General features: G+C 33.4%; 1 protein-coding gene across 1 annotated transcript in view; it reads right to left on the bottom strand.

Moving 5' to 3' along the window:
- The window catches only part of DCX-EMAP (Doublecortin-domain-containing echinoderm-microtubule-associated protein), a 151,804-nt gene that overhangs the window by 4,542 nt on the left and 122,691 nt on the right, over positions 1-24,571 (bottom strand). The window contains exons 12-16 of the mRNA XM_035352541.2: positions 22,629-22,754; positions 20,013-20,169; positions 17,375-17,472; positions 10,344-10,437; positions 6,616-6,711 (exon numbers count right to left, since the gene is read on the bottom strand). Of these exons, the coding sequence (XP_035208432.1) occupies positions 6,616-6,711; positions 10,344-10,437; positions 17,375-17,472; positions 20,013-20,169; positions 22,629-22,754 (571 nt within the window). The remainder of the gene's footprint in view (positions 1-6,615; positions 6,712-10,343; positions 10,438-17,374; positions 17,473-20,012; positions 20,170-22,628; positions 22,755-24,571) is intronic.

Raw genomic sequence — 24,571 nt, 5'->3', positions numbered from 1 at the left:
TAGATAACATGGTTACTGATGTTTCACAATAGCATAGCTTCTCAATTTTACTGCAACTACTATTTCACGTGACAGCACTTAACTTTCTAGAAAAACAGAATTTGCGTTTACTGCTACCAATATTTTGATTTGTAACAAGGAAAAGAAAGGAAATCTGAAATAACCATTTACGCAGTTTCGTACGCATATTCAGGTAAACACTCTTCACAAAAACATAACTTGATATATTTTAAAGCAGAAGTGAAATTTTTACATTTGCTTCGGAACTAACATAAAGAATAATGCTACAAACTAAATTGTTTCCATATTTGTCAATTTATTATTATCTTCTAATTTATCTTTGAAAATTCTAAAAGACACTTGATTTCAGTATCTCTAATATGCTTGTATTGACAATTTGCAAACGAATGTACATTCTTTTTAATTTATTACTTTTATTAAATTATAAATATTAAAAATTTTCTACCTTTATGCATTTTATAAAAACGAAATAAAATGAATAAACAGAATATTTTCTGCAGAATAGCGTATTCTAATTATTCTGTTTAATTGTCACATCTATTAATATTCTGCAATCATTTATAGGGAACTTTGATATAAGAAATTAGCTGCATCCTCCTGAAACAGTAATTTAAGTATTAGGGTAGTTTAAAATATGCGTTTCTAAACATTTTTATGGCCTGCACTTTTAGGAAGTATTTGATTAGTATCCACACAGCCGACCAAAGTTCGATAATTCCATAAAGCATATTGGCCTCTGGAACTTGTAACTGATCAAACGACTTCACAAATATTCTTCACATTGTTGCATTCTTGAAATTTCATCTTGCATTTGCCTGGGAAGAGGATACCTAAATTTGTAAATCCCAATTTTATACCTTTACGCATTTAAGTTCATTACGAACATTAATAATGGAATTATATGTAACATATTTAATTCTCAGCAATGTGACGAATTCAACTGCATTATTTCAAAAGTAAATTAAGGTGAAAATAATAAGAATCCTCATTATTCGTTCGAACTAAGAAGTAAACGAAAGAAAGTTACCTATTATTACTATGAAATCAAAGAAAGAATTAAATGCAATAAAATGAAGAACATACCTCTACCTCTAATAAGAATTATATAAAAAATAATAGTGCAAACTCGTGCAAGGAAAATTTTTTACATTTACATTCACTAACACTTTAAACATCACATAACCTATAGATGATGGGTAATTTAATCCAAGATTTCTCCTCACCAATATCTGATTGACGGCTTTTCTCATCTATTAGATGATTAGAGACTACTATATAAATAACTCGCAGATTTCTTTCACAAAAAAAGACGTATTTAACAATAACAAAGTACAAAATCATATATAAAGTATGTAGAAGCGCTTAAAAAACTAATAAATAATAAATCATTTAAAAATTACAGGCGTCTCCTCTGGTATTCTTTAAAAAATTAAAACTATAGAGTTCTAGGATATCAAGTGAGCAACCTGTTACTTTTTTTATCTGTAGATTTGTGACGATATAGCCTTTTTTTTTTTTTTTTTTCTTCTCAGTAGCAAAAATCAAGTGCCCGTCTGTTTTTTCCCCTCCGACGTTTCTTTAATAATCCGATTGTGTTTTTCATTAAAGTAATGTCACTGCAGGTCGACATTACATTAAAAACATAGCAATTTCATCAGACTCAAAATCTGGATTTAAATTTTTTCATTTACATATTTTTACAAATAAAATACGCATTTAAGGCAAAAATATTTAAAATTAGATAAAGTTTTAACTTGCGATGTCTTTAGCTTTCCATGGTGCTCATGAAAACCTGACATTTCGAATTATGCGAATTTTCCTTAATTATACCCAACAACGGCTAATAACTTAAATTTTGAAGTCTACCAATGATGAATGAATGAATTCGAACTCGGTATATTTTATTAAACGATCCATAAAAAGGAATAAAATTACTTGCCCGCAATAAAGAAAACTGAAGTTCTGAATGACTTAAAAATTCATATTGGTAGTCACTGTTTTCCAATAAAAAACACATTAAAGAATTCATTTGGCTTCACCGCTTAGACTAACACTTTAGGAAAACGGGTGAAATATTAGCAAATATTTTATGTACCAGCGTGACGGCCTGTGGCGAACTACTGATTTGGCTCCACTGAAAACATGTTCAGTTTGTAATGGGAGTTCAATGCGCTTAAGGAAATTTAAAATAATTCACGTGGCAAAAGTTTTGGTGTCTGAAATATAATTTTAAAGCATTTAATCGACTGAATGATGTAATGGGTTATCTATCTATAAAGGAAGACATTTTTAATATTTTATATAACTTATCTTAAAAAGCTCATTTAAACTCTGAGTGTTGTGTCTGATGCGCTTAATTTTGCAACTCAATAACGCAAACTTCTTTAAAGTGCGAATGATATCCATTCTCTCTCGCTGTTTCGCCTCACAAATGAAAAGCCAGAGGGCTACCTTTAATCTTTGTTCTTAAGCATTTGAAGAAAAAAGAATTTTTAGTTTTTGTAACTCCATTTACAAAGAAAATAGTGGTATAAAATTATGCTGAGTCTGCATCAATCATACATAAGCCTTTAAACCTTACTAACCGAAATTTGTACAGTAAATAATATATACACGAAATTTCTCTTGGAATTTGGCTATCATGATCAGAATAACACTCTTATGTATTCTATGGAAATACTGGCTATTCTGTTATATTATTAAAAAAAAGGGTTTGTTTCGATTTCTTACGACGTTTTTATAGCTCGATTGCTTGAAGAATTACAAATTTTTTCAATACCTTTCCTTCATTTTTCCTGAGCTTTTTGGGCCAGTTTTAAATAAGAGATTTTAAATAAGTGATTTTTTTTTTTTTTTGCTTAGCCATCTTGGATGCTTTCTCTTTTAAGACAAACAACTAAAAACGACGCCCTGTTTGACACTTGTTACCTCTTCCATAAGATGCCCCCAACCCAGCACCCCTTTTCCGGAAAGCCATCAATAGCTTAACAACAAGAAAGTCCGGGCTCTTTTTATGGTTTGAATTCCTTTGTTATTTGTTGCAGAAGATTAGTTAAATTTTCTAGTAACTAGTGCAAGGTTCTTTTGAAATTTTGGCAATCTTTTAGGCGTCTGGAATTTGGGCAGTTCATACATACCGCCGAACAGAAGGGTATGTTTGATTTTTTCAAAAGTTTCATTGTTTTCTGGGTATAATATTTATTTCCTTATTGAGCAAAATTAGCACCAGAAATTGCTATTTTTTACTTTAACAGGATTTTTAGTTCACAAAAAGTTGGTTTTTATACTTCATTTAAATGAGCCAGTCCTTGTTTTTGGATTTATATACAGCACAAAATCCGTAATCCAGACTCGTCGTAATCCGGATTATAGATCATCAATTTAATCTGGTAAGATGGCATGCAGAAATTATACAATTAAAAATATGAAACCGTAATTTATGAAATAAAAAGCAATTATGATCTAAAGGATATCAAAATTTACAAAAAAAAGCTTAATATTTATTTGTTTACTTTATTGAACATTTCTTTCAATGTAAGTTGTTTAAGTTGCTACTTTTTTTGGTGCGAAACGCGCATGCGTAAACATTAAACGCGCATGCGTAACATTAAACGCGCATGCATAAACGCATTGCGCGTATGCTTAAAGCATACAAAAAAGTTTGTGGCTTTGAGGTCCGGATTATAGATCATTCCGGATAATGGACGTCCGGACTTTGTACTGTAATAGGGACAACACATGAATATTTTTTGAAAGTTAAATTGTTTATTTAATTCTGTAAGATATATTATTTTTGTATAGTAATAGTATCTTTAGCCTTTTTATGCCCCATTGATAATTTTTTAGATAATTTTGTTGCATTTATGTATAAATTTAGTACTCTAGGCGGGCGAAAACATTTCGGGAAAAGAAATGAATTTTATGCTGCTGTTGAATTAAATTACGTTTGTAAAGAAAGTTGGATTACTTTAAGGCGGTTTAAAGTCTCAGTGGATTCATTGGAACAAAACATATTTTTTATCCCTCGTTAATCAACTTGGTTTAAGCTTCAAAGCACTTTTCCCTTGACAAGTTCTGCTTGAACCATTAAACAAAGGAGATTAATAAAATTTTTAAAAACTTTTATTTTTTTGTTTTAAATCTGTACTAATTTCAAGTTTTTTATAAGCTTTCCTCTTTTCAAATGAAATTTTGTTTTCATTTGGTATTTTTCTTTAACTTGCGTTTTACGAGTTTAACTTGTTACATGGAGATAATGGGTTTAGCCTTCAAATATTTAATGCGGCATTTTCTTTTTCTTCCCGTTTTTCGAAATTTGATTTATTATTTTCAAAAATTTTCAAGCACATTGCGCAAATTTGTGTCTAGGTTTTTATTTTAATTTCCTATTGTTCTTTAAAACATTTACATACATATATATAATTCCTTTACTAAGTAACATTGATTATATTATCTCCTAATAGTTAGCAGAATGTATCTAAATGAAGTAACCCAGAAGAATGAAATTTAATCCCTAAAATAATAGAAATTCAAACTTTTAAATAGAATATTAATAAACCAAGTAATTATCGTCATAAAAGTCTGGACGCACACATGCGACGCGTTTCAATAGCCGATCCAATGCACCCATGTAAAACCCCGCATTTACCGTTTTCCCTTCAGTAACGAATTCCTGAAGAATCAATCCTCTGCAATCTTAATAAATAAATAAATAAAACTATTAACATTGTCGTCAGCACAGATTTTTGAAAACGCACTTTCTAAGACTATGACGAGTTTTGGCCAACCTTGCACGCTTTCTCTTCGTTTCTTTATCGCAGGCGAAGCACCACGGTTAATCACCTGTGGTGATTTTTTTTAAAGTCTGGATTGGGATTTCGCATGGACAAACTACCACTAGATCATCCCTTTGTTTTGTTGTTAATGAATACGGAACAAAATGTTCACACAAGTTCCATTTTCCTAAATCCTCAAAACTTATTGTATGGGCACTTTTTTTTATCAATGTTTAAATGCTCTGCAAGCATCCTAATCATTGATGGACGATCTTGATTTAAAGCAGCACGGGCAGCTTCGAAATTCGGCCAGTCCGGCTTGTGCGAGGACGTCTTGTTCTACTGCCAGCTCTACCATCTAAAAATCTATCAAACCATATAAAAACACGCTAATTTGCGACAAACACTCTTCACCGCAAGCAATATGCATCATTTGATAAGTTTTGCCACTTTTAAAACAAAACGTCATCGCACATCTCTCATCCAAATGAGATTCCATCACAAACATAAATAAGATTCAAATGCCAAAAGATAACTGTCTTCTTAACAACTCATCTTAATGCCATTAGCAGACGAGAATCAAAATACTTTTTACTATATAGTTCCCTTTGTTGGAAACAGGTAGCAACTATTCAGATAGTTAATATTCAAGCAATCTTATAACGTTTTAGCCAGACTTTATATATGTATATATTCTCAGTTTCTTCGGTTAATCTTAGGAACATATAGTCTTCGTTATCAGAATCATTATCATTAGTAACATCATCTATCCCAACTAATTCATCCAGCAAAACGTTTTGGACCCAGGACATATCGTCTTGTACATGTTGTCTAATTTTGTGATGCTTTAGTTCTGACGGTAGGTATATTTTCTTACTCTTTTTTAAGGAATAATAAAACTTTCTTCTTTTGAAGAAGCTGATGATTTCGATTATATTAGAAAATAGCTTCCTCGGGAATTTCATATTTCGGTTTTCTAAATATTCCTTTGCGGTTTACCGGTGCTTTTCCATCAACGACGAACTCGCAGTTCTTCCGTTAACTCTCAGTTTTTCAACCCGATTTTTTATAGTGTCACAAAATGAAGCAAAGGCATTTATATAAACTTGCACATCATTACATCGCCCATCTTAGAAACAACGCACTCGATAAGAATAAGATGTACTTTGTGAAGATCCTTCATTTCGCAAATAGAACCTCGGCACATCACGGGCAAAAGCGTTAAAAGCCCAGCGAGATATTGATTTTGGGTATTATAATTCTTTAGTTCATTAAAATGTTTGAGAATTCGTTATTTTTGATTATCATAAATCAAAGAAAAACTCAGAAAAAGCTTGCACTTTAGGTTCAAAATCATGTGCTTGCTCTTAAAACGTTCATAGCCTCGCTGGTTCTCCCTGTTTTTTGTCTTCGTCTTCTTGGCAGAAAACTCGGCCACTGAATCACAGCCTGCACTGGAAGAAAGTCATGAAACTCATGGACGAAACCAATAGGTCGTCGTTATAAAAGACAAGAACGGCTTTATCATGCTTATTCGCATCATGCTTTTTGCATGATAAAGGAAGTTGGACATAAATGATTCTTCGCTCTTGGAGCGTGAGCAAAAAATGTTTTTCTCCAGGATGCGAATCTTCCCTTCGTTATGATTACGAATATGAATACATTTCCTCCTGAAGAGATTCATAATGTAGAAGCTATTCCTATTGCCCGCTAGATAGCATTATTACTTCAATCTTTACAAAAAATAGACATAATAGTTCTCCTCTCCCTCTTAAAATGCTATATAATATATACCTTGAAAATGCAAGATTTTAATTACCATTTATTTTGTACCCTAATGTGCAGTTTGGCTTGTACCACTCCAGCTCTTTCAGTTGGGAGGCACTATGTAGCTTCTCTTTTCTCTTTAAGTCCCCTAAAAATAAAAAAATAAAGTATAAATAAACCGATAGATAAACAGGCTGTCACATTAAAAGAAATGCATACATTCTTATCAAATGAAACTAACGAATACAAAACTAGTAGATGTTTTGGAGCAATTTATATTAAATTTATAATAATGGCACACAGTTATTCATAGAATTAATATCATAAGTTTTAAACTATATGTATTAGGAAGGACACAATGTTATTTAAGAAACGGTCTATGTTACCAAGAGAATGTGGCACACTAGCAGATACAAAATAGACAGAATTTTAGGAGTAATTTTCATTACATTTATATAGTACAGACGTAAAGTTCTTAATATCACTGTACTCTAATTTTAGTTAAATTAGCCTTCCTTTTTGTTTGAACAATAACCTCAAGGATAAAGAATAAAAGAAGTGGAATTCAGAGTGCATAAACCGAAATCTGACCATACTAGTACCCCTGTGCTAGTAAGAGATTAAGAATGTTAGTTGTACGGATTGGCACTAAAGATATACTAAGTAGAATAGCATTTTTTTTTGGGGGGGGGAGAAATAACTACATATAAGAAAAGCCAAATCTGTTCAAAACTTCGTATATATGGGATTTTTATTTTTATTTTTGCTCGATTTAGTTAAACAGGCTATTATTAGTTTCAAATTTATAGAACTTGAATTCATTCAGACTACAAAAAGCGGGTATCAGTCGTTCCTATGTTCTGCTGTAACTACAGCTAAATTGAATTTTAGCAATCCGTAAATGAATTCTTAAGACTGCTTATAATTGTTTATAAGTTATTATTGTCCACACTGCAAATACAACTTGTTCTGAATCATTTATGATTAGCTTTTAGAAAAATATCATAGTTCGATGCTTGTAATTTAAAAATAATAAAATAGTTATATAACATAGTATTTGAAGAGTTTATACGTATTACGTATGAGAACAGCTCATCAATCTACTTTTTATAAAGTGCACACATTATGAAGCATTTCTGCATGCTTTTATGAATCTCCGGAGATTTTAAAAGCAGTTTTATTTAGTTCCTCTGTTTGCTTTGTAAAGACTTATTCAATTTTAAACTAAACAGTTTTCTTAAGTTATTTACCTTTTCTATTGTCTCTCTGTTTAACTTAGGCTTAGTCTTAATTTTATATTTCTATTTTGAGTTATAACCATAAGTATTGGCTAAGTTTTGTATAAGCACCAGTAATGTCGACTCTAAATACTTCCATGAGTTGAATAAAAGGGTATTATCACCCTTTGTACGTTTTGTTATTGATGCTGTGTGAACTTGTCGAATAGTCGCTTTACAGTTCAAGTAAAGATCTAGCCAATAAAGTAACTTTAATTTAGATAAAATCTTACAGCTTGAAGCAAATTTTAATGCTTGGTTGACATTCGTGATCCGTATTTATTTGTGAATTATAGTTGCCATTCATTATATAAGAATTCAAAGAGCAGGTCGCGAATTTCTTCTCTTGAAACTTTACTTTTCCAGACTTGTTCTAATGTTATATTTCAGAGGATTTATTTTTTTATCTATCCAATGTCTATAAAATAAAATAACTGAATTGCATACAAATTTATATCATTCCGTTCAGAAATCTTTTAACAGGTTTTTAAATTAAACAGTTAATGGAGATAAAGTATAAAATTAAGGATATTTTTTCTTTTAGCAATAATAATTTAACAGCAAATAAAATGTGCAAGTGACGCTTTAAGTACGTTCTTAGCCAAGAATACGACGATCAAAAATTCGTTTGGAAAACTTACAGTTTCCTTTTTATGGAGTTCCTATGAACATCAATTCACTTGGTTGAGTACACTCTCTGCTTCCTGAGAAGGCGGCATTTATCATACGTATGAAAATAAAATGCCTAACATGCAGTGCCATTTAGACTAAACACGTTAAGACGTTTAGACGCCCTAAGCACGGTACCCGCTGCCAACATTTAAATAGATTTTAACAAATTCTTTCACCCTCGATCTTGTTTAACTGCGTCATTATATTCCATAGTAAAACAGGCAGTGACAAAGTTTGGTGGCGCCCCCTTTCCTTAATGCCTTAAGCATGTGCTTATTTTGCTTGATGGTTAATCCAGCTCTGCTAACATGCCTTTCCTTATTTATAATAATCGAATCGGTGCCATCGAAGATGTTTCCTTTTACTGTTAAATCCAAGACTCTTTCTCCAGGTATGAGTTGTAAAAGATCGTTTCATCAGCACTTTATTTTGATGGGATAAGCCTTCATAACGGTGCCCATCATAAAGAGGTCAGCATCTTTATGCAAATAAGCCAAAGTTTGTCAAGACAGAAAACTTCACACGGATGGTCTGAAATAAATATACTCGCATTTTTATGGAGATCATCTTTTAATCCGAAAAAAATAACCTTAATAAAGATGCAGGCACTCTTATACTGAATCATAGCTTTGAAAATAGGATTTTTTTTTAATTTTTTTTACTCAGAATAGTAAATTAAAACTCTACTTGCATGGCAATCTGCATTACAGCGCATCAAAGCGCCAGAATCTTTATAAAGCTTGCTTTTTTTCAAGTTAAAAAATTGAAGCATGAGAGATCCTCATGTCCGGCTAGCATTTCGAATGACCTGGTGAACAATTTCTGAGTTCCATAAAATGCTGGGACGAGGCACGGTTATAGGGTTACGTTAACGATCCCAAAGGCCAATACACCTCTGAGTAACCGTAGAAGACAGTCGGATAACTTTTCACCCATAACGAATGCTAGTGAAATGTGTCATAATTAAAGTTTAAAATAAAACTATTTATTAATACTTCGACCTGATAGTACATAAATTAAAAGAGGGAAAAAATACGATAGTTAACAGACAACGGATATCTCTGAATGAGAGAAGGCTCAGACTGTTAATATCATTTGCATTTTTTAAAGCATAGGTAAACAGAGCGCTGCTTTGAAATATTTGATGTGTTTTCTTCAAAAGAACAGGATCTGTATTTCTGAACCTAATTTTAGGGAGAAAATGAAAAATCATTGTGAGGAATATATACTGACAAATTTATTCTCCGCAAAATGTCTTTTGCAAAACTGGCCCAATTTATTAAATTTATTAATTATTTAAGAAACTGTTATTAGTTCTCAACGATATTTAAAAAAACATTTGAAATTTTATATACAAAATTATTATGATATTACAGCTGCACAGAATATGGAAAAAATTAGTCATTGACTTATTATTTTTAGAATTCATTAACACGTCTCTCTGTTGTTTCTCATTAATTCGCTATTAAAAGAAGAAAAAAAAATATCCTATTTTCATACTCTAAATATTTAACTATCTAATATACAAATTTTATGAGTTCTTTGCGATACGTTATTTGTATAACGTGCATTCAAAACAATTTCCTTTAAATGTCGTCATCGAAGGCATAGCTTTCCTTTAGGTTTATAGCCTTCATGTGCTTTCCGAATTCAAATAAACTAAGAGACTACTATATTAGAATTAATTGTATAATTAAAAAATTATAAAACAACAGAAGTTTCTTCAGGTTCCAACCATTATCTTTGCAATATTAATATTTTATATGAAAAGTGATGTACTTTAGATTACTATTGTTTAATAGTCAAAAACAGGAATTCAAAAAGTTCTTACAAAACACAATATCGTGATAATCACTATCCGTGAAGACTGCCTGTACATATGCTCCATCTACTGACCAGTCCAACATCAACACGGGAACGCTACCCTGAAAAAATTAATATTTGTTAGAATATTTTACATAACGATTTAATGTAAAAAAATTGATAGACAGTTATACTATAGTAGTTTGCTAAGTTAAGTAAAGCTACCTCGAGTTTTATCAATATTCTACTTTTCACAACTAATCTACACCTTCGTAATTTATGCAAAAGTAATTTCCGTACATCCAGCGGCAGCCAATAGATTCCTTGTCTGATACACAAATGGGTGAACGATTAAATCCTCAGAACCACAGTAGCTCTTTTAGGTACCTTAAGCCTAAACAAAATGGCTCCATGAAGTTTTCATGGTTTATCATAAGGAATGCATAAATACACTCAATTTTTCTTAGACATTCTTTTAATAAGACATTCTTGTAATTCTTCTCTTCCTCCCTAATAAAGCCGTCTTGTATAAGACATGCACCCAGAGATACAGGGTTACTCAAAAAGAAGACGCAGATTTTATATGCTTTCACAACAATAAAAGATCATCATGGGATAAAAGTTTCCATGCAAGCTCCTCCTGTAAAATTAATAAATATGAAGACGATAATCAGTTTCAGACTACTATCACACTGATGTATTTCTACGTATTTTCTTATAGCGAAACAATTTTCCAGTGCATTGCAGCAACAATTCGCTGCTAAAGTGCGTATGGCGAAGGCACGTCTGCAACATACAACATTAAACAAAATATAATTTTTATTACATTAATTAAAGCAATTACATTAAGAGAAGTTCATATATCGTGCAAAACATTTTATGGTATTCTACCCCATGAAAAATTCTTTCCCTAAAATAAAAATATGCGATTACGAATTTTTAATTATCATTCAACAAAATTCACAAATAAAGTAAATTAGATATACACTCATGTCCATAAATTAAGGATAATTCAGAATCACGCGAAAATCGAACTCTAAAATAAATACATCACCTTTAAAATCACTACACACATCTTCAAGAATCATATGCAAATTTCAGGAAGTAACTAGATGACACCGATGGTACGTCAGAATGACGAGAGTGTAAGAGAGTGATATATAAGGAATACAGGCAAAGACGTAAAATTGTTCGCAGGCGCTTTATAAGCATTTCACTGCAATAACCGAATAGTTATGACACAAAGGACGCATTTGGATGATTTTTTACGTGGTAGAATTATCGGCCGTCTGGAATGTGGGCGTACCCAGCTGGAAGTATCAGACGAACTTGCAATTGCCCATAGTGTCATCTCCAGGCTTTGGCAACGATTCCAGGATGATGGTAATGTGAGTAGACGTTACAGCACAGGTCGCCCCAGAGTTACAACGCTGAATGAGGACCGGTATTTGGCAGTTACTGCCAAAAGAAACAGGCGGGGCACAGCCTCAGACCTGTCTCGTTAGCTCTCTTCAGCCACTGGTACGACAATTTCAAGGCAGACCGTGTCCAGACGCTTAGGGCAGATTGGTCTATATGCTCGTAGACCTGTCAGATGCGTTCCACTTACTGCAACTCACTGTCGCCTGCGGTTAGCCTGGAGTAGAGAGCATGCATTGTGGACACCGTAACAGTGGGCTTTTGTGATGTTTTCCGAGGAGTCCAGGTTTAGCTTGCAGTCTGATTCTCGCCGGACTTTCATATGGAGAGCTCAGGTACCCGTTACCACCAAGAAAACATCATTGAACGACACCGTGACGGTGGTGCAGGAGTGCTCGTTTCGGGTGGAATTATTCTGGGTTCCAGAACTGACCTGCATGTTCAAATTGGAACCATGACAAGCCAAATCTATCGGGACGTCATTCTGGAACAACATGTAGGTTTGTTTCGGGGCGCCATGGGCGCACAATTTGTGTTTATGGGTGACAACGCCCGTCCTCACCGTGCAAACATCGTACGTGAATGCCTTCAATCGGAGGATATCACCCGTATGGACTGGCCAGCATTCTCACCGGACTTGAATCCAGTAGAGCACGTGTGGAACATGCTTGATCGAGGAGTTGCAGCCCGTCAACCTCCTCCTACATGTCTACCGGAACTTCGGAGAGCATTGCTTTTTGAGTGGTGTAACATCCCCCAAGATCAGATCGATAATTTGATACTCAGCATACCTAGGCGTTATACGGACTGTATTGCATCGTCTGGGAGACATACAATGTATTAACAATCATACCAACCATGTAATATTGGTTTTTTGTAAATAGGTTTTTTTGTAATTTGCTCCAGGGAGAAAAAATAGCTAATTTTTTTAATAATATCAAACATATAGCATCTTTTTTTGCTCTTTACCTTTTGTTTAATAAATAAGCGTTACAAATAAATCAAATTTGTTTTGCTTCTAACTCTTCCTTTGCCTGATTTTGCATTATCCCTAATTTATGGACATGAGTGTATACTTCAAAGACTTTAGCAGTGAGGAGCAATCTTCAGTGGCTTCAGGAACCGAGACTAATTCAACAAGAACTGCCATTCTGCGACGGTAGTTGAACCAGGCTAATAAGACTCTAAAAGTTGTCTCTTCTTATTGTACGTGTATAGTATATGAATTTCATGAAGTACTAGTTGGCTAGTTTCTGTTACATTTTGGTTGTTTGCTATGTAGCTTTTAATAAATCTATTATGCAAGTTTTGCTTCTTGTCCGTGTTCTTATAGGTTTAGACTTCTAGTAAGTGCGAAGATGAAAATTCCTCTAAAGCGCAATAAAGTTAAAGAGATGTAATGGAATAGCTGATTAGATTTCTCCTTAGAACTCTGCCTCTAGAATAGTAATTATAGACCAATAATTTGTAAATGATATTATTTTTATTTTTAGACCAGTTTTTTTTATTTTTCAGATACAGAAAGAAGAATCTTCGGAGTTTATTCAACACTGAGGAAACTTATGCATTAAGATTAGAAGTATCTGATATTTATAAAGAGTATCTAATTTATTCCATAAGCTTCTATACAACAGTTACAAAAGAAATAGCTTTATTCTGTTGAAGTATATTACTGCCAATACACACAAACAGAAAATATTGAAAAATAAAAATTCTTTTATCATAATGATTTATCATATTTTACTGATTCAAGCTTTCTTTTTTACAAGCGATAGCGTGAATCAGTCGGAGATATTCAGTATCTCTTTAAGGAATAAAAATAATACTTTGTAAGGTATATTTTAATTTTATAACAGTTATTTTAATTCCAAAGTTCTTTCCTAGCAATTCTTGTTTCCACCTTCAACTCCCTACCAGAATGAGTTTTTAAAATCGCGTTGAATGCAAATTAATTAGAAGCAGTATTTAAGGAATGCTCAACTGATATCGTGAGAGAGAGAGCTAGGAATCGTGAGTAGCGCGTATTTGCCTTCGAGCTAAATCTCTCTTGAAGCTGTTACGCTTGGCCGTATATTACGTGCCTTTTGATATTCGCTGGCTAGTTTAAATTACCGGCCAACTACGTTAGATACATGTTACAGTTAAGCCTCTTAGTTGGTAATAGTTTAGCTCTTATTTCTTATTTTGAGTTCAAGCCCGAGTGGAGGCTTTGTTTTAAGCCCGAGTGGAGGGGCCAGTGACATAGCAAGCATAACTGGCGCCCGGGGCAAAATACCTTTGTGACGCCCCAACCCCACACACAAAAAAAAAACTTTCAGTAATATAATATATAGAACATATTCGTAATAAGAAAATAATGCAAATAATAATAAAATGCTGAATCTGCCATAAAATACTAAAAAATATCTTCAGAATAGTCACTACCTAACTACACTAGGCTTGGATTCGGAAATACATCTGCGGCTAATCAGACATACGATGATGTAGAATTAGTTAAAAAGGTGTTATTTATTTTACATATTTATATAAGTGTTTTTAAAAAGTACATTTTTTAAACAATTAAAAGTTTAATATACATTATAGATAAATAGATATGTGGCAACTTGCCTACTACAACTCAACTCTGACAATCTGGTAACCCATAGCAACCAAAAACAAAATAATATTTATTCTATTCAATTGTTATAATTATTCAACGATCTGTCTAAAAAAACTGTACTTCCATAATTGGTGACCCGTATTTATTACGAATAGCAACCTTCAATGTTGCATGAATATGGAGTTTATATGTAAAAATTCTGAGCAGCAGTAAGTTATCCACTGTGATGAGATGCAAGTAAGACATTTCACCTGACATTTCAAGCGTTGTGCCGCATTACGGTGAGTCAACATATTTCTGTCATAATTTCAGCGGATATATGTATCGTCTGCTGCATTTGAGCCGCCAATTTCTCTGATTTCAAGTACCAAGAAACTGTGTCACTATATACATATTGATTATTTTTCTATACATATTATTATTGTGCATATTCTATACATATTATTATTGTGCATATTCTATACATATTATTATTGTGCATATTTGATTGATCTAAAGTGGTTGACAACAATGCTGCTTCACAATTGGCACGAGTGGCAGTTAAGCCACGCCCTTCTGTCGCCGAGACCCATCGTTATAGTTCATTCAATTGGATGCGCGTTAAGTCACATTACTGCCGACGAAACTTAATTTTATACAGCGATTGCCGCCGTTATCACATATGGCTACAGTCGCTGCTAGACGGGACTTTTCTGAGAAACGAGATTCTGGTAGCACTGGTTTAAATGGGAGGATTCCTAGAAAAAAAGAGATCCGCTGGTAGCGAAGTCCCGCCTAACTATAGAAAAATGTTGCGGCTACGCGTAATTTTTTCAAATCTCACCGAAAATGTCTCGGCTGGATCTCAGTCCCAGGTACAGACAACCAATCAGACGAAAGTTCTGCTTCTGAAAGCTCACGTGATCCCATTTTGAGAGATAAACGATTACTGTTTGGCGTTCAAGGTCTTTGGAGTAAGTGAGAATGGTAATCTAGCTACGTGTGTTTCTTGTGCGGTTTTGAGAATCGTGAGGGTTTTGAGAATTGTCCCTTTCGACGTCAAGTCCCACGTAGCCGAAACATAATATGATTGGGACCTTAGAATCAGAGGTACTGTAATCAGCTCGTGAAATAATTTTGAATCCACCGGCGACGGACAAATACAAATTTAAAAAAAAAATAATTTCTGTTTATGAAGAATCCGAGACAGTTAAAATCAAGCAGTTGTTGCACGATTTACGGTTGGGTGATATGAGCCCACTGAGGAAATGTTATGAAAGCCCTCCTACGGGTATTTGTTTTTGCCACCAAAAATTGGGAAACAAGGCAAACAAATGCCGCTCACCGTGTCGTTAAAACGACCAGGGAAACGAGAAAGCCTGTAGCTCGAAGTTGTGAACGACAGCGGCCGGAATTTTGCAAGCCTTTTCGTCATCGAAAAGAATTCGGCCTTAAGGTTTCTTGTAGACGCCACGGCTGATGTTTCTGTCGTTCCAACACATTTTTCACGAACAAAAGCGCCTTACCAAGTTACAACTTTATGTAGCAAATGGAACTCCTATTCAAACTTTTGGTGAACGCCTGATGTCTCTTGATTTAGGATTGCGCTGCAACTTCCAATGGCCATCCATTATTGCTACTGAAGTCCTATTATTGGCGCTGACTTTTTCAAAAATTTTCTTTGCTTGTCGATCTTAAGAATCGCCGTTTGATAGATTACACAACCAGATTAACTTATCCGGGAGTAATTCGCAATAGTCAAGATTTGAGCATTAAACTAATTTCGGGTAACTCCCCATGGCATCAACTTCTCAGAGAATTCCCTACAAACACGCGCCCAGTTATGGGTATTTCCGAACCCAAGCACGATGTACTTACATTATATTGAAACTACCCGACCTCCAATTGCCGCTAAACCAAGACGCTTACCTCCGGACAAGCTTAAAACCGCCAAGGGGGAATTTCAATACATGATGGAACAGGGAATTTGGAGTCCTTCAAAAAGTTCATGGGCCAGTCCGCTCTATCTAGTTCGGAAACGAAATGGTAAGTGGCGATTATCGCTGGTTAAATGCAGCTACAATTCCTAATCGTTACCCAGTCTCGCACATTCAAGACTGTATGCAGGTTTTAGAGGGAAAAGCTATTTTTACAACTCTTGATCTTGAGCGGGCGTATCACCAAGTGCCCGTTAATCCAGCTGATATTCCAAGAACTGCGGTTATTACGCTTTCGGACTATTTGAGTTTCCGATCATGACTTTCGGCTTATGCAGTGCAGCTCAAACGTTCAAACTCGGACTTTCACATGTTTGTTTTTTATACTCTTTCGAATAGAGGTGATTGTGTGCGTTAGGCAATGCATGCACAGATAATCTGCAACCGGAAAATCGAGAATACACTGTATACAGTTTTATATCTCATTAATGCAAAAGGTCGAAACACTCTCATAAGAAATAATTTAATACAAGTCTCTTGAATTAAATAAACCAAAATCTAATATAAAATGCGCATATTTTAATGAATGACTCATGCAAACACTGAACGGCGAAATGCTACACTGCATAGAAACTGTATCAAACTTAAAAGGCATTCTTTGCCATTATTTAGTAGTTATTATTTTACATTTTTATGACTGTTTTTGTTTATCATTATTAGGGTACAGAAGACCAGTGGTGAGTTTTCCGTTTATACTTTGTTGGTCATCCGCTACCATTTAAGAACAAAGAAATGTTACTACATATTATTACTTTCACTACGATAATCAAGGCTGGACAACATGAATTCCAGTATGTTGCATAAATGTTTTTTTCAAAATATATTACTGATTTTTACATATTTCATTCTTCTTCTTAATACAAAATATTGCAATTGGCGTGAACAGAAAGTCAGCGAAAACACACAAGGCACTGAACATCGAAAACAAATATGGAACAAAATTTTATACTAATTCTATCATTAGAGACTTAAACCCAGATTCTGATTAGCTACAATTAAAAATGCAAGCCAACACAAAAGAAAATTGCATTGCTGATGTTGTTATATCTGTTTTTCATTACTTACAGACAAAACAAAGTCAATTTTGTACATATAACCATTACTGTGCGTCTGAAAAAAGTAGATATTCCCATCTGAACATCCAACAGCAAGGGTATCACCATCTGCATAGAAAACAAAATTGGTTACAAAATGTTTTAAAATATAGTTCATTAATTTTCAGTCAAGACCAAAAAAAAAAAAAAAGAAAAAAAAGATTATTTTACAATTAAAAGACAAAGATTTTATGGCAACACAATACATATATATATATATATATATTTGATGTAAATAAATAGCATAATAAGAACTAATTTCTTATTTTTTTAAAACAGGTCTAGTCAAAATACGGCTAAAATGTTATGCACGAATCGCACATTCAGCTTTGAAACTTTATTTCCTTTATTTCGTTTCAAATAGAGTCGCATTCCATTCAAGGTTAAATTACTAGCTAAGATGGGACTGAACTTGCAACATTAAATTACAGTTGCAACTTGAGAGATTATATATGAGAATGGTTGTAAGGGCATGGAACAAGTAAGACATGATTTTAATACAGCATTGTTGCCACTGACTGCAGGAAGAGAAAGCATTTCTCAGTTTGAAGAAATGATTTTACAGTGGCTTTAACTCTTTTCCTGTAACTTGTTTAGTCATCACACAGTGCGATCAAATTATAGCTGTATTTCTGATATCCTAAGCAATGCAAATTCAATATTTCTATATGTAGCAACTTAGCGGTTATCGCTACGCTCTAATGGATAAATGAGAAGTGAAACGCTAAGCATAAATTTATGTATTTGGTATGTAGTATCACATGCATTTACTCATATACATTTTTTACAAACAGACTGACATTGATAAATACTCAAGCATTGTAGATTATGCAACAAATGAAACACTCAGTAGTGCTAGTCTGAAGAATAAACACAACTTTTTGCAGTATTAGACTATGAATTTAGAAGTGAACAAAAAGCGGCAACGCAACACTGGTGTATTTCTTAGTTTCAAGTGACTTGCGTGGAAAAGGCAGGGGTTATAAAATAAAGAAAGAGTATAGTGCAAGACACAGCTCCAACATTTAAAAAAATATATTAAAAAATAACAGTTTGAAATAAATTACTGACAATGCATCTGTCAAATCTTGCTGAAAGACATAAGTTAAATTCACTATCTGACACAAATGTGTATAACAGCTGGTCTTAGTGAATTATAAAATGTTTTTCTACCACAGATTTAATTCAATAAAATCGAAATACGGCTAAAATAGTCTAAAGTTTAATAGTTAAAAGTAGAGTCTAAAGTTTGCACGGATGAGAGAATATTGCATGGCAGGAAAAGTATAAAACTGCTAGAAAGTTTGAATGATTAATTTTCGTTGCTTATGCTTTCGGGAACAATTAAACAAAATGAACAATCTGTGCTGGTTGTCACTGAAATACATCACGGTTTTACAGTAAGAATATTAAGACATGTTCGATCATTCACTTCTCTCTACAGCATATGGTACATACAGATTATTTTAAAATACATGACCATTCGAAGAATTGGAAGGCACAAATGTCAGATAAAACATTATGGGTACTGAAAAAAAGTTTAAACTTTGAACATGAATAAAAAAACTATGTAATATAAGCTGAATGTCCTGCCACTAGGGCAACATGGCTCGAGTAATTTGTTGTAAATTCCTACTAGGACTATACCTTCCTGAAAAACGCCTAACATCAAAATGCTCAAAGAGAATTTTGCACCACTCAAAATCATGAATTTCATTTGTTGAAAAGGGTCAATGTCCTTAGGTTATTACAGCCTAAGTTCTGAAGATATCAAAATAAAAAAAGGCAATAATAATATTTTTAGTGATGCGCACGTTAAAATAAGTAGTAAATTATTCCAAGTCCCGATTAAATGGGGGTGGATTAATCCGATTATGAATTAACCAGACCTTGTCATAAAAAAGTTTAAATATCTTTATTGCGGAATCACAGAAATTGAATTATGACAAAAACTATCATAATAAAGCAAAATTTTTACAGTAAATGAAAGAAGAATATGCGCGAAGTGATTACCACAGTGATAGTCAGATGATGTCCCGACCTTTTGAAATTGTTCTTATTCACAACTATACGTAATTTAATTGTGCATACTCTGAAACATATTTAAATTATGCATTAAAAATAATTCGTTAAATGGCAAAATAAATTAAGTTTACAGCTATTAATCTTTCGTTTCCTATTGGCTCATATTAAAAATCAAAGAAAAATATAAACAAAAGCATTGTTTCTTCTGTTTTAAAATGAACTTTTGTTTTGAATGCTGATTTAATCCCCATAATTTAATTAAATTATTCTCCAAATTAAACTTACAGGTAAATTATTAATAGTACTTACTGGTAATTATAACACTGGTTATTCATTTTTTCTAGTTTTTTTTTTTTTTTTTTTTTTTTTAATCGTGTAAAATAACCACAATTTGGGTTAACATGAACGTCGTCCCTGATAATGTTACATAGACTGAATGTTAATCAGGAATCTACTATACATGTAATGTCAAAAACAAGGCTCAGATACATGACTGGTTCAATTTTCGTTTGATAAAGTCTAAAAATGTACGGATGTATATAAAGAAAAAGATTAAAAAAGAGAATAGCAGATGAATAACAAACCTGGTGAATATTTTAGCGTGTAAAGAGGACTGTTAGTGACAGGTAGAGTTGTAACGTGAAGGCCATCTTCCATATTTAAGAATGTAACGTCCCCGTGTTCATCACCAACTGCTACAATACTGCCGTGAGGATGAATAGTTACTGAAAAGCATTCACTCTGCAATGAAAGGAATTACGTATAATTTGTTTATTTAAATCTGCAACATCAGTTTTCAAGAACAGTCATTCAGTCTGGTGAATGGGGAATATCATTCATTGAACATACCTACAATTTTATGAGTCGGCAATTCGCTAGTAAAATTTCGTACCGCAACCAATAAGAATTAACTATGGGCATGATAGAAGCAACATGGAATGCTATTCGTCAGGTACACATATCAAACGTGTTTGATTTAACACCATTACTAGTACAAACTTATATCGCAGCACATGTCTGTTTCCTCAAATACTGATTTTCGGCATTTAGTATTTTTGTAATGCACTCTAAATTTAATCATTTCTTTGTATAACAAGTAGTATATGGAATACATTTCATACAATTCTGGCGATTTCTTCGTGGTGCTGCAATAATCACGAATACAGTGCCCCTCACTTATTAAAATCACTTCCATTCCAAACATATTTGAATCTATTAAGCGGCTGGAATTTAATAAACATCGATTTGTGTACTGCAAATTGTGATATCTGTTTTAAACTTCTGTAATAAAATAAATACTTAAACCTAAAAATTAAATAATTATCCTAAAATAAACTATTTACGCAGAGTTAAAATTTATTTTTTTAAAATTATTTATCAACATATTTTTATAATTATGATTTTGGTGAAATTTTCAACTTTTACAAAAAAGTATTCTATCAATGTTTCTTTCACACAGTTCATCAACAATTTTCAACTGTATTACAATTTTGTAAAGCTGCTGGCAACACCTTTCGGTTCTTGGAATATGCAGTGTTTTTCTAGACACGATTGTTGCTTGCATGTCATCACTTTTTTCTGTTCCACTTTCACTATCAGTTTGTGGAGCTCTTTTAACCCCTTTTTCATATCAGTCTTCACATATCTTGTCTGAAAATTGTCGTTAATAGACATATATTATTCTAAAAATGAATCTTCATAGCTTCCCTCACTGATGTCTGAAACATTAGTTGTAACTAACAGTTCCTCTTAGGCTTCTTCTACATAAAAGCTGCATTTCGAAAGCAGTTTTATGCGTGTTTTAGGAGAATGACTCCAGCATTCACTTCAATATGCATGGTCTTTAGCACAGATGTCGACTGAATTATCTTTTTCGAATTCATTTTCACAAGATTCAGTTCTGTTTACACTTCTGTAATAAAACTTGCAAACTTTCATATAATAACCTGGTCTAAAGGCTGAATGTTAGAAGGTGTATTTGGAGGAAAGCAGTAACATTTTTCAGAAAGAAAGAGATATGTGTGTATGCTGCACAGTCATCTTACTAGCCAAGCTGTTTTCCCTTTTTTAGCTCGCTGTTCCATTTCAAATGAAAATCAGTAAAAATACTACTTGCCATCCACTAGTTCTAGTTACTATGTTAAGCTATAGATCTGTTCTTGACTCTTAAGGGTCAAAGTTTCTAGCTTTCAACAATAACCAGTACTGTGCTTTTAATTGTTGAGTACACATTGCATGTTAATAACAGAGTAACTCGTTCTTTCAGTTTCTTAAACTAGTTGCGGTTTCACATTTAAGCCCGGTTTACACTTCTCCGAGTGAGCCCCTCGTCCGAGCGTCTCGAACCGAGTGACGGATCTGTACACTGATAGATTGTTTACACCAATCAGAGCGGACTCACAACTCACCTCCGTTTGTTTGCAAAATGGACACGAACGAGTAAGTTGCTGTGCTTGAAGTTTGCGAAGCTGTTTCCAACGAATTAATTTCTGCTCTGGAATGGGGGGGGGAGAAGAAGAAAAGGTAATCAAAACGTGACTGTGTAGCTCGCCGTGATGAGTTGGGAGCACTGATTTAACTTTTAAATGAACTTTGCACGAGGATATCCAAAGTTACAAAAACTTCATCAGAATGAGTGAAGGATAATTTGAAACTTTATTGGAAATGTTCACTCCACTTATTCAAAATAAATAAATAAATAAAAAGTTCTTTCAAGATGCTCTGCCATCAAAAATAAACGCAGATAGCGCTTCGGTTTCTGGGGACGGGTGACTCAAACAGTTCTCTGCAATATTTATTTCGAGTGGCAAAATGCACAATCAGCATATTTATTCCAGAAGTGTTTGAGGCCATTTTCTGCGTATGAGGTCGAGTGAAAATTATTAACCTTATGGTTGAACTTTCCAACACCCTCAAATTTTAACATGTTAATAATAGCCTCATATGCCTTCTGTCGGTGATTTTTATTTTAATAGTTCAGACTGATCGTTTTTAAATAAAATCTAATTTGTGGTTCAAATAAAAACGAAAGCATATAAAAAAAATTCAAAATTTTAGATTATATTTTATTAGATGTAATTGGCTATGAGTAGAAAGTGGTTTTCCGAAATTTATATTAACAAAATAAAATAAATGTTTGCCCTTTCACTTATTTTTTAATTGAAAGAAACACTCATTAACTTGATAATATTTCAACATACATCACTTTGGACTTTCCAGACAAGACTGTTGATTTCCCATTTACAGATGTAGCGATCAAGACCAGCAGTAACGAAGTAGGCCTTATCCGGATGCGCAGCTAAAGCTCTGACGTCATCACAGTGACCCTGGAAATTAAATTAAATATTTTAAAACAAAAGAAATCAGAATTTATTTTTATTGACTAATTCGTAATAATATATTATAATTTTCAATGAAAATTCTCCACCTCTTGTTCTCCAAGTTCCGCATATAAATGTTTAGCTTTGTATCATTTAGTTTAACTAAATTTTCAATACTTAAATCATCAGCGTCAGTTCTGCAAAACACAGAGAATATAATTTTTGAAGAGGAAACACACCTGCGTCAAACTTACGAACACTCATTGTATGTGTGGCTACTTATGGGCTATTTGGAAAGTCGAACATTACTTTACTTTCTCTTTCAAAAGTCCTGATTCTGCAGAAGTATATTATTTGATAGTTAGTTCCTATTTAATGTAAACTATCTTATTTCCAAATATTCATAAAAAGAGATAGAATACAGTCTGTACACAGCAGTAAAATTAGCGCTTTTCCTTATAAGAATGGCAGTTATAAATTGTATTACTTAGCTTAAAGACAATGGTGACAAAAGCAACAGCGAAAAACAGTATTTAATGGATAAAGATGGAGACACTAATCACACCTAGTCAATCCACTCTACAACTAAATATTGCTCACAGGTAACATAATGCGTGTCGGATGTGACATAACACGTGGATCGAATCCTTATACCTCCCAAGAATTCGATTTAGGGATAATGAGAAAAAAAGAGGTTTCACATAATAAAGACATTTCACACAGAAGCGGAAGAAAGCATCCTTGAAAGCATACTGCACTTCGGATGGTTCTTTGCATGATATTTAGATAACGTCGCCAACCCATTGGATTTCTTATTAAAGATAACAAGCCACCTCCAAGCTCTAGCAGTTCTTCCCTCATTGCACAGGTCCAAAACAACAGACAGGCACATGGAAAACAATCAACAGGACAAACTGTTAGCATACAACCATCTTACAAATTTCACTCAGTTATCCTGATAAGGCATTAAGGAAAGTATGGATATTATTACGATTCTAATAAATTGCATTAAAGTCGTTGAATGAAACATATGTACAGGGCTTCTTTAATGGATGTGACTCATGTCAAAATCAATCGAGGGGCCCATTTAAAAAGATAATTTTAACGGTATTTAAAAGAAGCTGGGTAATTTAACAGTATTAAAAAAAGAATGTCTTTGTAGAAGAGAGTCTGAAAAAAAAATGGTTCATATTTACATTACAGAAATGAGAAAAAGTCTCAAAAACACACACGCAGTTAGCTCGCTCATCAAGACTCAAATCCGGGTCGAACTACGAAGTTCAGCGGTCTTACCTACTCCGCTACAAGTCAGAGGCTGCGGATTAAATTTATTGGTATGTTACACTACAGTGCAAAAACAAAATGCAAAATTTTATAACTATAAAATAAATAGACACGTAATGATAATAAACGCATTTTGAGCATCGTAACACCTAATACCACATGTAAAACTCTTTTTAACTGTTTGAATGCAAATAGCGAAAAAATATAACGAGAAAATGGATGTACATTGTTAGAAAAGAGAGATATGTCAAAGCGAAATTTATTCCCGAGCATGGACGAAATTCTGACAACGTTTTCGTATGCTCAGCATTAAGTCATCCAAGAGGTCTTGAAGCAAACTACTCCATTACTTGCTCACAGAAGAATGAAATCCTGCTTGCTTTATGAAGGGATTTCGAGCAGAACTGCGACACCCAAGTAGATGTATTCGAAGAGGCTAAGATCTGGAGAGCCTGTTAGCCATTCAATGCGATTTTAGTATGTTCGCTCTCCAGAAATAACTGCACTATTCTTCTATGATGATGTTACATACTGTTTTT

This window comes from Stegodyphus dumicola, chromosome X1 (genome assembly GCF_044657685.1).
Source record: "Stegodyphus dumicola isolate Sdum_Otavi_A_Nest chromosome X1, ASM4465768v1".
NCBI lineage: Eukaryota > Metazoa > Arthropoda > Arachnida > Araneae > Eresidae > Stegodyphus > Stegodyphus dumicola.
This window is presented reverse-complemented; position numbering and strand designations above follow the sequence as displayed.